The sequence below is a fragment of the Diabrotica undecimpunctata genome, chromosome 6 (genome assembly GCF_040954645.1).
Source record: "Diabrotica undecimpunctata isolate CICGRU chromosome 6, icDiaUnde3, whole genome shotgun sequence".
In the NCBI taxonomy this organism is placed as follows: Eukaryota; Metazoa; Arthropoda; class Insecta; order Coleoptera; family Chrysomelidae; genus Diabrotica; species Diabrotica undecimpunctata.
In genome coordinates this window covers 8,940,574-8,953,359 of record NC_092808.1, presented here as the reverse complement: position 1 = coordinate 8,953,359, position 12,786 = coordinate 8,940,574, and the positions used below count along the sequence as shown (strand labels likewise).

Here is a 12,786-nt window from a genome sequence, read left to right as displayed (position 1 = left end):
TTTAAAAGATAATATTATTTAATATTTACTATAGTTCGCTGTATAATTCGGAAATGCTCTCTAAAAATAGGTCCAACGGAAGAAATGGCATTTAGGAAACACTTTTTGACATTTGTTACAGCTTCCTTTATCACACGCTTTATGTATTCCACATCAGTAAAACATTTGTCTCAGTTAGTAACGTGTCAATAGGTACGTTGCTCCCGAAATCACAATTTCGAATGATTTTATTAACTCCTACGCTACGCTACCAAAAGCTTCACGCGGTGCGCGAAGCTCACGCCGGTCCTGTGCGCTCCGTCCACCGCGCGGCGCAAAATCAATATAACGACGCCCGATGTCGTCGTCGTGACGGTTCCCGGTCAAGCATGTGCTTTCGGCGTCGAGTAATGAACGTCAGTGTACCTGTGTAAAGCGACGGTGAAATACAAAAACATCGTCGTCGGGGAGTGATCAGCACTTCCTCGTGCACGGTCGCGCCGGAGAAAAGCGATGCACATCCAGGACCATGACGCCTTCTCCTCCACTGCCTCCAGCGGTCCAAAAAGACTTGGAGGACGTCGGGAAGTGGCTGGAGTCAAATCCGGAAGCCTTCGAAAGGTAGGTGATGGTTTTTTGACATAATACACACGCTATAGGGTAATTGTCAACGATTGGAAGGCAATAGTCGCGGGGAAAGACATCGAAAACTTAAAACTGCTACAAACACTTTCCTTATATCGCAAAATTCCATTCAAACATAGCTTCTAACAAAATATCTAACACCAAATTACTTTTTACTAACAGATCAAAGTGAGTTTCTTTTACTAAATCACCCCAAAAGACACCAGGACACAAACATTTTAAATACTTCAATTACATCATCAAATTTTATTTTAAACTTATTTGCCATAATATTCCAATATGTTAAACATCAAGTAACATGTTTTACCTTCCTTTTCAAACTCGAGTCTTAATGTTTATCATTCTACATACGTATTCCATTCAAATATAGTAAATTTCCACACCATTCTTATCACAATTAAAAAAGAAATCTCATTTTGTAAATAAGTTAAGAAAGTATTATTTATATTCATATTAGAATATCAATTAATATCGACTATATTGTGTTCGAAGAAGTCTTATATAAATATACAATTCTCCGTTTTACTTCTTAGTGACGATTTTGTTTTTCCTTTGTAGCGAATAATAGTAAAGTTGTGTATGATTTGTAGCAACTGTTCAATCAGTGTTTTGAATTTTAATGAAGTTTACAATTTGTGTTTGATAAACAAAGTAATTTATTGAAATAACTGTGGTGTTTATCGAAATAAATCTGTTATGTCAGAATGTTCCAAAATAAAGTAAATCGCGTAATATCAAACAGTATAACGAGTAAGATTAACTTGTTTCTTCTTCTTTTTTTTATTTTGTATCTGCTTAATTTGGATTTTTTTCGTCTTTGTGCTGATATAAACAGATGGTTATTGGTAGAGAGATAGATAGAAAGTTTATTTGACTATAAGTTACATAAGTTTTATAGGAAGTTAGTGTACAAATTAAAAATATAAAACATTACAAAAAATGGAACAACACATAAAAATATTTCAAACATTAAAATACACAAAGCGTGCAATATATGTATACAGAAAAACGTAATACAATAATTCAAAAAAGGTGTATTCACCCAGTGTATAAGGACACATGGTCACCAGGTACTCTTCTCTCTCTCTTGTCGTTTCCTCATTGCTGAGGATCGTGATTTCCTACAATGCGGGCTGTCAATTCTCTCCATCTCTTGCGATTTTGGGCTGCTCTCATGGACTCGGAAAACGTCTCTCCAGTGGCTTTCTGTACTTGATCTGACCATCGGATAGGTGAGCGTCCTATGCCTCTACGTCCTTCTACGTTTCCGCACACAATTAGTCTTTCTAAGTTGTCATTGTCTCTTCTCGCAATTTTTTTTTTTTTTTTATTATATTAACGCATCAACCACGCAGGGTCATTAGCGTATTTAGATTAATACAATATAGATACAATAAGTAAAATATACATTAGTTTACAATAATAATAATAATAATATCTTTGTATGTTACAATGTTCATTTTAGATCTTTTGAAGGAGTTGGCAGTCTTTAAGATAGGAAAATATTTTTCGGGTGTCTGTATTTTCTTCTAGGGCATCTCTTAGGGAGTTGGGTATGTTATATTTTAGTCGTTCACTATTATATTTGGGACACTGTATTAAAAAATGTTTAACCGTTAGAGCACTGTTGCACACTTCACACACTGGTTTATTTTTGCGCTGGAATAAATAGTCATGAGTAAGTCGTGTATGGCCGATACGGAGACGGGTAAGTATCACTTGCTCTCTCCTGTCTTTTATTTTTGGTTTCCAAAGATGTGAATGTTTGTTGACTTCGTATAGCCTTGATGGAGTGTTGTTCCAAGATTCTTGCCATTTTTGAATTATTTTTTGTTTTAGGTATGGTTTTAAATCGTTTTGTACCAATATATTACTTTCTTCGGACATCGGGTTAGTTGGTGCGTTCTTAGCCAGTTTATCTACAACTTCGTTACCTTCAATTCCTATATGAGAAGGCACCCATAAAAAGTGAACTTGGATGTTCTTATTTGCAATGTTTTTAAGTTCTTTTTTAATTAGAAGTAGAAGGGGGTTGTCACAGTACAATTGAGTCAGTGAGGATAATGAACTTAAAGAATCTGTGATTATTATATATCTTTCTTTGTTTTTGTTTTGTATTAACAGTAGTGCTTTTAGGATTGCAAATAATTCAGCCGAAAAGATGGTTGTAATTGATGGCAATTTGAAACTAACTGAGGAGTCTTCCGAATAAATTGCTGCTCCAACTCTGTCTTCATTTTTTGACGCATCGGTGTATACGTTGTAGGTATTGCCATATCTGTTTAATAGTGTATAAAACTTTTGTTTAATGACGGTTGATGATATCTCTGATTTTCTTAGGCTTGTTAGACTGATGTCGATATCAGGAATAGATATTGTCCATGGTGCTGGGTTGTGGATTGAAGAGGTATCATAGGTTTTTGGAAATTGAAAATTTAATTTGGATAAGTATGATTTTATACGAAAGTAAAAAGGATGATCAATTTGATGTGTTTGTTGGAATTTATTTGTAAATCGATCAGCAAAAACGTTATGCAGTACTGGATTATTTCGGTTTGATGACACTGCCGCTGCATATGTTAGGCTTAGATATTGTCTTCTGAAAGAAAGAGGAAGTTCTCCACTTTCCCAATAAAGACTTTGAATGGGACTTGTGTAGTGAGCACCTAAAGAAATACGTAGACATCTATTTTGGATAATATCCAGTGACTTCAAATGTGTTTTTTTGGAGGAGTTGTAGACGATGGCTCCATAGTCAAGTTTTGATCGAATTATGGATTTGTAAATAAGTATTAAACTTGAATAATCGGCACCCCAGTTTTTAAAGGCAAGGGATCGTAGTAAATTTATACCAGGTAGACAGGATTTTTTCAGCTGTTGAATATGTGTCTTCCAAGTTAATTTTTTATCAAACGTCATACCCAAAAATCGGATTTCTTCTACATAATCTAGTTTTTGTTCATGTAGATATAATTCTTTTGTTTGGATTTGATTTCTCTTTGAGAAACATATTGCTTTCGTTTTTGTAGTGTTAAACTGAAGTCCACTTGTAGCTGACCATTTCTCAATGTGTGTTAACGCTTTTTGAATGTGATTGTGAATCGTTGCTATGCTTTTTCCTCTACAGAAAATAACTAGGTCGTCAGCGTATAATCTAGCTTTGACGGGGTTTTCAATTTGTGTTAATATCGAATTTATTGCTACTAAGAATAAAGTTGTGCTTAAATTTGATCCTTGTGGTATACCATTTTGTTGAATTTTTGTTTGAGAATATGTTCCGTCAACTCGAACTTGAAATTGTCTGTTTTCAAGAAAATTTGAAATGTATTTTAATATGTTACCCCTTATTAACCAGCTGCTGAGTGTTTTAATGATTGAATATTTCCAAACTGTATCATATGCTTTGCTTATATCAAAAAATATTCCAACACAATGCTGTTTTATTGCAAATGCTTCGTGGATTTCTGATTCTAAGTCAACGAGATTGTCTAAAGTTGATAGATGTTTTCGGAAACCACATTGTTCTGGAATAATTAATTTGTTTGCTTCTAAATACCACATAAGCCTATTGTTTATTATCTTTTCTAATATTTTACCTATGCTACATGTGAGTGATATCGGTCGATATGTTTGTGGATCTGATTTTGGTTTAGTTGGTTTTTGAATAGGTATTATGACTGAATTTTTCCATGATTTAGGAAATACGTTTCTGGATAAGATTATATTGTAGATTTTGAGTAGGTGTTCTTTAGATTGAGGGCCTAAATTTTTAAGAAATATAAACGGTATATTGTCGGGTCCAGGACAAGTGTTCTTACAATTCTGAAATACATTTTCTAATTCTTCCTTTGTTATTTGTATATTGAGATCGTTATTGTTTTGATCGTAATATTCTATAGGATTTTTTTCTTCTTTTATTTTGATTTTTAAGAAATTGGAAGTATAATTTAAGTTACTTGAGTTATATTCATAAGTAGATGCTAGTATATTGGATATTTCTTCTGGGCTTTTATAAATAGTGTTATTTTGAGTTAAAAAGTTTATTGATTTATGGGGTTTGGAACAAGACATTTTGTTGACTTTTTTCCATATAGTTGTTATAGGAGTTGAACTATGTATTGTTTTGACATATTCTCTCCAAGAGTCACGTTTGGCTTTTTTTATGGTATACCTAGCGACTGCCCTTAATTTTTTGAATTCTATAGAATTTTCTTGAGTTTTTTGTCGTTTGAATTTATTAAAAGCTTGTTTCGATTGTTTTAATGCTTCTTTGCAGTCATGATTCCACCAAGGTACCGACTGATGTTTGTGATCGTACTTAATTATTCCAACGTACTTTTTTGCTGATTCTGTGATTACGTTTGTCAGAGAGTATATTGTTTTGTCTATATCTACATTGTCATTTAGGTTTTGCAGGTTGTTTTCAACGTAATTTTGAAATTCTGTCCAATTTGCGCCTTTTAAATTCCATTTTAGTTGTTGCGGGGTAGTTGATTGTAGTTCATTGCTTATTATGATAGGGTAGTGATCACTATCATATAGATCTGGTAACACATCCCACGTAAGAGTATGTGTAATTGATGGTTCGCAAATACATAGATCTATACAAGAGCCTTCACCTGTCCTTGTGTCAAAGCGCGTATGTTGTCCGTCGTTAAGAATATTTAGGTTGACTTCTTCTATTATTTTTTCTATTTTTCGACCTAGAGATGTTAGTTTTGCTGAACCCCATAACGGATTATGTGCATTGAAATCTCCAATTATTATCCTTGGAGCAGGTAGTTGATTTAATAAGTTTGAAATTTCTTTTGAATCGGGTTCTTTATTGGGGGGAATGTAAATATTGCAAATTGAAAAAGAAATTGTGTCTGTGACTCTAATTCCAATTGCTTCAATAGTTGTTGTGAGTTTTATCAGTTTAGCGTCAAAGCTATCTTTTATGTAGATTGCTACCCCTCCGCTTGCAATTTTCGAATTTTCTCGATTTCTAAAAAAACAATTGAAATTCTTCAAGTCATGAGCTTTGTTGTTTTTGAAGTGGGTTTCTTGTAAACATATCAGACTAGGTTTATGTTTTGAAATTAGTAATTTTAACATTTCTAAATGGGTGTAATACCCATTTATGTTCCATTGAATTAGAGAGTTGAAAATGATGTGTTATTAATTTTCTATTGATGCGTCGCTTTCTAAGTCTGTTTGAAGGTCTAAGTTGATTTGCTTTAATATTTTATTTTTTATTCGAGTGCATTTGACTTTAATTTTTCGGTCCTTTAGGAAAGGGTATATATTAGTTAATAGATCTGTGACCTCTGCTGTTTCTTCTGTATACATTTTGGTGACACTTAACGGGTCTGGTGAGTTCTCACAGTTTTCAAAAAAGTCTAATAACTGTTTGTAAGTTATAGGGTAGTTGGAATTTGGGTTCTCAAATAAAGGTTTACAGTATCTTAGCATTTCTTCTAGTGTTTTTTGTGGTTTGACATTTTGATCTGATTTTACTTTCTTCTCTTTATTTTTTGGTGTAATAAAAGTAGGTTCCTCTGTAGATGTAGTAGCTGGTGGAGAGACTTGGGAGATTGTGCGTTTGTTTTGTGCTTTCCCTGTGTTTATATGCGTTGCCTTATTTTCTATATCTATTTTTGGGTAGTTTGTTGTTTCTGAATCTTCTTTGGTTAGCTGCATGTGTGGTTTTTCTTGTTGGCTATTTTGTGGTTGGGTTTCTTGTTGTGTGCTTTCTTCTTTTGATTGTTGTTGTTTAGTGTTTGTCTGGGTTTTTTGAGTTGATAGATTAGTTGTATTTTCAATTGGGTTTATATTTGGAACTGGATTATTTGATGTTGAATTATCTGTTGTAATCGCAGTAGACATTGGACAATTTTTTGTTAAGTGGTTGGTTTGTTTACATGTTTGACAAGTTTGGTTATCTAATGAAAGGAAAATTCTGTATGTCGTTTCCTCATATGTGATAAGAAAAGAATCAGGTAAGGGCTGGTTATTTAGTGGAGATATGTATGTTTGGCGTCTGAAACTCAAAATATGTTGGAATTGTGGTGTTGATGTGCCTATTCTTAGGAATGTTATAGGTGACAGAAGATTTAATCCATGTGATTTCAATGCGGATATTAGGACTGAGTGTGGGATTGAGGGACAGACATTGGACAATACTAATCGCTGACTGGGGCTAATTAGTCTACGAGCTTGTAGGAGTTGATGGTTTATTTGAATTTTTTCATTTCTGTTTATGAAATCCTCAGCTAGTTTTTCGTTTGCTAAATAAATACATACTCTATTATTTGATAATTTTGAACAGAAGGATATCTGGGTTGGTTGTATCAGATGACTCAAAGCGGACAAGTAATCATCTAGTTTGGTATTTTCAATTGAATCAAAAATAATTGCTTGTTTTCTTGATGGAAATATATTGGATTGTTGTGTTTGATTGGTTACGGAAGAATATGTAGGTGATCCATTAAATTGATATGATGAGGAGCTGTTTGGTGTATTGTTAGTTGTAGGAATTTCAGATTGAATAGAACTATCCATTTTTAATTATCATTTGTAACTGGAGTACGGTCCTGGCAAACAACCTTCTTAGTCTGCAGTGGAACAGGTTTGGTATAAATACCTGTCCTAGATTTTGTAGGTTATCCAAAATAATATTTGATAATAGTAAAAACTGTTATGTTTAAAGTAACTTACTATCTCTGTTGTGTTTATTTTTGTTATTTCACTGCTGGATCACTAATTAACGAAAATATTTTTAGTATTTCACTAGTTTTTAAATTAATTATGAGAGCTCGATTTAAAACACGTATTAGCTACTATGTTCAGAGTCGAATCGACAATTCTCTTCTCGCAATGTGGCCAAAAAACTTTAAAACATTTGCAAGACACTGAGAGGAGAGTCTGGTCTGAATGTTTAGCTCTTCGAGAATCGACTGATTGGATCTGTGCTCCGTCCACGAGACGCGTAGCATTCGTCTCCAGCACCACATTTCGAATGCGTCAATCCTTTTCCTATCCTCTGATTTTATTGTCCAGGTACTCTTAATTGGTTTTTAAAAGCTAAAGTTGAATTAATGTTTTTAAATTTTTGAGAAAGTTTATTATATAGTAGTAAACCACAGACAGTCGATGACTTCCTTCTTCTTCTTGTAGTTCCTTCTCCTATCGGAGGGTGGCTATCATCACAACTATCCGTACCTTATTGGCGGCTGCTATGAAAAGATCTACTGAGCTGCAACTATACCACTCTCTTAGGTTTCTTAACCAGGAAATTCTTCGTCTTCTTATGGATCTTTTACCCTTGGTGGTACCTTGCAATATGAGCCTTAATATCTCATATCTCTGGTAATGTGGCCTAAATATTCCTGCTTTCTTGTTTTGATATGCTTTATGACCTCGCAATCCTTTTGTAGCCTTCTTAACACTTCTGCATTTGTAATTCGTTGCGTGTATGATATTTTCAAAATCCTTCTATAGCACCACATCTCAAATGATTCCAACTTCTTTATATTATCCACTTTTAGTGTTCAGTTTTCCATTCCATACAATAAAGTCGAGAACACGTAGCATCTTAATGCTCTTATCCTCAGCTCCAGAGGAAGGTCTCGATTAACAAACATTGTTTTCATTTACCCAGGTTCCCAGATATTTGTATTCACTCTTTCTACTTGTTTTCCCTCGATATCTAGCCTTCCTACTGTAAGTTGCTTAGAAATAATTATGCACTTGGTTTTCTTAACATTCATTTGTAGTCCATATTTTATACTGACTTTATATTATCTATTTACTAAGCCTTGCGGTGCTTCTAGACTGGCTGCAAAAACAGCGATGTCGTCTGCGAATGTTGTTTAAGATTTTTCCGTTTATTGATATACCCTCAAAGTCATTAAATCGAATGAAAAACAATAAAGCAGCTGATGATGACCAAATCGTTATTGAGGCAGTTAAAGCAGGAGGAAAGACTATTGAAAGCATTGACACAATTATATAACTTATGCCTTTCAAAAGAGGTTACACCATCTCAGTGGAATAAAGCTGTTATAGTAGTCATGCACAAAAAGGGAGATATAACAGAGATAAAGAACTATAGACCTATTAGCTTGTTATCTCACTTTTATAAGTTGTTTATGAAGATAATAACTAATAGGTTGACATTAAAACTAGACTTCTATCAACATAAACATCGATCATTTGCAAACCATTAAGTCGCTGATTAAAAAAACCATTGAATATAATAGACCCCTGATACTTGTCTTTGTCGACTTTGAAAAAGCATTTGATACGGTCAATCAAAGTGAAATGCTCCAAGCTCTCACAATGTAGAATAGATCACCGATACATATCCCTCATCAGATATATCTATCAGCATGCTACAGCCTGTGTAAGACTTAATGAAGATACTGGAACCTTTCGTATTGAAAGAGGCGTTCGGCAAGGAGACAACATCTCTCCTAAATTATTTACAACTTTGCTAGAATACGCTTGTAAAACAATAGATTGGAAAGAAAAGGGCATCAATTTAGATGGAAAATTTTTAAATAACCTTACATTTGCAGATAATATCGTTTTTATTGCAGACAGCTTTGATCAGGCACAGATAATGCTCCAACAACTTCATACTGCCACAAAAAGAATTGGTCTTAACAGTGGTTTATGACAAATTTCGTCCAAAACAAAAACATCTCAGTAGAACACAAAGATATTGAGCCAGTTGACTCATATAAATACTTGGGGCATGAGATTAGAATAAGTCGAGACAACCAAACAAGCGAGCTGAAAAGAAGAATAAACCTCGCTTGGGCTGCATTTGGAAAGATGAAGGATATTTTTAGGTCTAAGATTCCAATGTGTCTGAAAAGCAAAGTATTTAATCAGTGTATTTTGCCAGTGATGACCTACGGCGCAGAAACTCTCACAAGAACAACAGTAAGTAAACTACAAGTTGCGGAAAGGGCAATGGAGAGAATAATGTTAGGGATTTCTCTACGTGATAGAATACCCAATGCTACTATACGCAAAAGATCAGGAGTAGCAGACGTTATTTAAAGGATACCCAGTTCCAAGGCAGGTCATGTAGCAAGATCAGTTGATGACCGGTGGACAAAAAGAATTTTGTAATGGAGACCCCGAATACAAGCTAACAGAAATAGAGGTCGACCCCCAACGAGATGGACTGATGACATAAAAAGAGTGACTACAAATTGGATTCAGATGGAGCAAAATCGGACTAAGTGGAAAACGTTAGAGGCTAGTTGATGATATACCCTGTCTAACAGCTCTTTTGATTTCTATAGTTTTTTATTGACATTTTTGATTCTAATCTTTGTTTTTGATTCCAGTACAGATTGGCAATAACCCGTATATCTCGACTATCCACATTCTTTTATTTTAACAGTTTGACGAGTTTCTGATGTCGTACTCTATCAAAAGCCTTTTGATAATCTATAAAGCAGACATATAGATCCTGGTTCATATCTAGTCGTTTTTGCGCGAGAACGTTAAGAGCGAACAGAGTCTCTCTCGTTCCTAGTGCTCCCCTGAATCCAAACTGGGTGTCATCTATTTCTTCTTCTATTTTTTTGTATAATCTTCCATGTATCATTTTGAGAAATATCTTAAGTGTGTGGCTTATTATGGAAATTGTTCTGTACTGGGAGCATGCTGTCGCATATACTGACTTTGGTAGTGTTACAAACGTGGACAGCAACCAATCTTCGGGTATTATTCCTGTTGTATTAACTTTGTTGAACAGATCTAAAAGTATATGTAATGTTTCTTTGTCAATTCATTTAATTAGCTCAGGGGGTATCTGATCTGGGCCTACTGATTTTGCGGTACTACTTACTTCTGATGACTTCCTACTTATTTCTAAATATTGGTAGGGTACTACAAACTGTCTCGTATCTCTTGTGCTGTATGAGTTAATATCACTGTTACATAAAAACGTTCTTTGAATTCTTACGAATTAGTATCAATAATTTCAAAATGTAAATTCCATGCTGTGCTAATATATTTAAATTCTTAAATAGGCCTTTACAAGGCCAACCATACGGAATATCTGCGATACATTTCACATTACCATTTTTTTCCTTGAAAACGTTCCTTTATACTAAGAGAGCCACCCCAGAAAGTTATACTATAACTCATTGTTGTTCTACTTTTACAGCCGACGCTGCTGCTATACAGAAAGCACTAACTTGGTGTGTCACTAATTATTGTGAGAACATCGTGATAGTATCGGATTCTCAGGCAGTATTACAAGCTATTTGTAGCCATCCATTGGATAGTTTTCAAAACTCCATTATACTTGACATTAAAAAATTATTACATGATCTAAAATTCACAAAAAAAACAGTTACTTTACTCTGGGTTAAAGGACATAATGGAGTAATTGGAAACGAATTAGCGGATGGTATGGCAAAAAAATACATCTGAGATATCAGAAATTACAAATTTTTACTACTTTAAAGATCTTTTTTCTATTATCAGGAGTATTGGCAGGGAAAGATGGATGTCAAAATATAAAGAGGTTCAGAAAACTTCAAGAAACCATTACTTTTCTATTCATCCATGTTTACCAAAAAATATTCCCCATTTTAATTTTAACTATAATAAAGTACATTCTTCGTTAATAACCCGGTTAAAACTCTCTGGCCTCTTTCCAGAGCATCTGCATAGGATTGGAATCTATGAAACCCCTTTCTGCCCTTGTGATGGTAAATCTGTCGGAGATTTGAACCACTTATTTTTCGATTGTCCTAATCATAGGGAACAGACTCGAAGCCTATATCTAGATTTAATTGATCTCAATATTAGCCTACCAGTTAACATCAGCAATCTGTTATCTTATTCTGACAAATCTATATATAATATTCTAATGAAGTTTATAAACGATTCTAAAATAAAAATTTAAACATCCTTATAACAATTTTCTGTGGCAAAAAGATTTTTTGTCTAATGCCATCTCTCTCTCTCTCTCACACACACACAACTCATTGTCGACTGTACTTCAGCAAAATAAAAAAAACGAAGGCGGTGTTGACTAATTATTCTCAAATTTCTCAATTGATATCACTTAGGGTTGAATTTTTACATACATTCCAACAATGAGTCTTAAAAGATAAATGAGAGTCGAGTGTACTCCCAAAAACTTTACAATTCAAAATATGTACTCTCACCATTGACGGCAATACTTAGATCAGGTTTAGTAGAATTTGCACGGGATGCAAATGAAACAAAATTAGTTTTGGGAACATTGAACAGATGCGACTGATTACTGGACCAATCAGTGAAGGTCTTCAGTGAATTTGTTATTATATCTTGTAAAAAATTTATGTCTTTAGCGCGACATTACATATGGTATTTATAATATACAAAATAAATAATATTGGGCCCAATATAGAGCCCTATCTTACTCCATTGTTATTAATAATCGGACCAGACATTGAAATTTTGAAGTCATTTTTTATTTTAACTATTTGGTGTCGGTCTTTCAGATATGATTCAAATCAACTATGGGCAACTTCTCTAACACCATATCTGTACAATTGATCGGAAAGTACATTGTGTTGCACACAATCAAAAATACGACTGAGGTCACAAAAAATGACGGTCGGATTTTTCACTATTTTCAATTGAAATTAAAACTTCCTCATAGGAATTGTTAATGGCTGTGGAAGTAGAAATCTATGTGATTACTTGGTTGATATCTAAACATGATAAAAGTTATTTTATTATTCCATATTCAATAATCTTGAATATCATAGATGGAACAGACAATGGTCGTAAATTTGACATTAATTCAGGATCACCTGGTTTTAATATCAGTGAAAAGACAAAGTTTTCGGCATACTGGGAAATACATTAGTATTAAAAGAAGCATTTATAATGTGAGCAAGTTAGTCAAAATGTGAACAGCAATTTTCTTAATTACTATACCTGATATTTCATCAAAGCCATATGATTTTTAATTTAATTTTATATTTAATTATGTCTAAGATATCTTCCTCTGTTGTATAAGCTAAGAACAAACTATTTTGAACAAAATCGCCGTAATGCCGAAAATTAAAATTTTGTTTTAAAATTATTTTACTAATTATTATATCTTCTGTTGCACTTATAAAGGAATCATTAAATTTGTTTAATAAAGATATTTTT

The 12,786-nt window shown here is 33.7% G+C and overlaps 1 protein-coding gene across 1 annotated transcript in view; it reads left to right on the top strand.

Moving 5' to 3' along the window:
* Positions 1-371: 371 nt before the first annotated feature.
* Positions 372-12,786, top strand: part of LOC140443091 (cGMP-specific 3',5'-cyclic phosphodiesterase-like) — a 238,096-nt gene continuing 225,681 nt past the window's right edge. Inside the window, exon 1 of the mRNA XM_072534157.1 lies at positions 372-600. Within this exon, the coding sequence (XP_072390258.1) occupies positions 509-600 (92 nt within the window). The 5' untranslated portion in view covers positions 372-508. The remainder of the gene's footprint in view (positions 601-12,786) is intronic.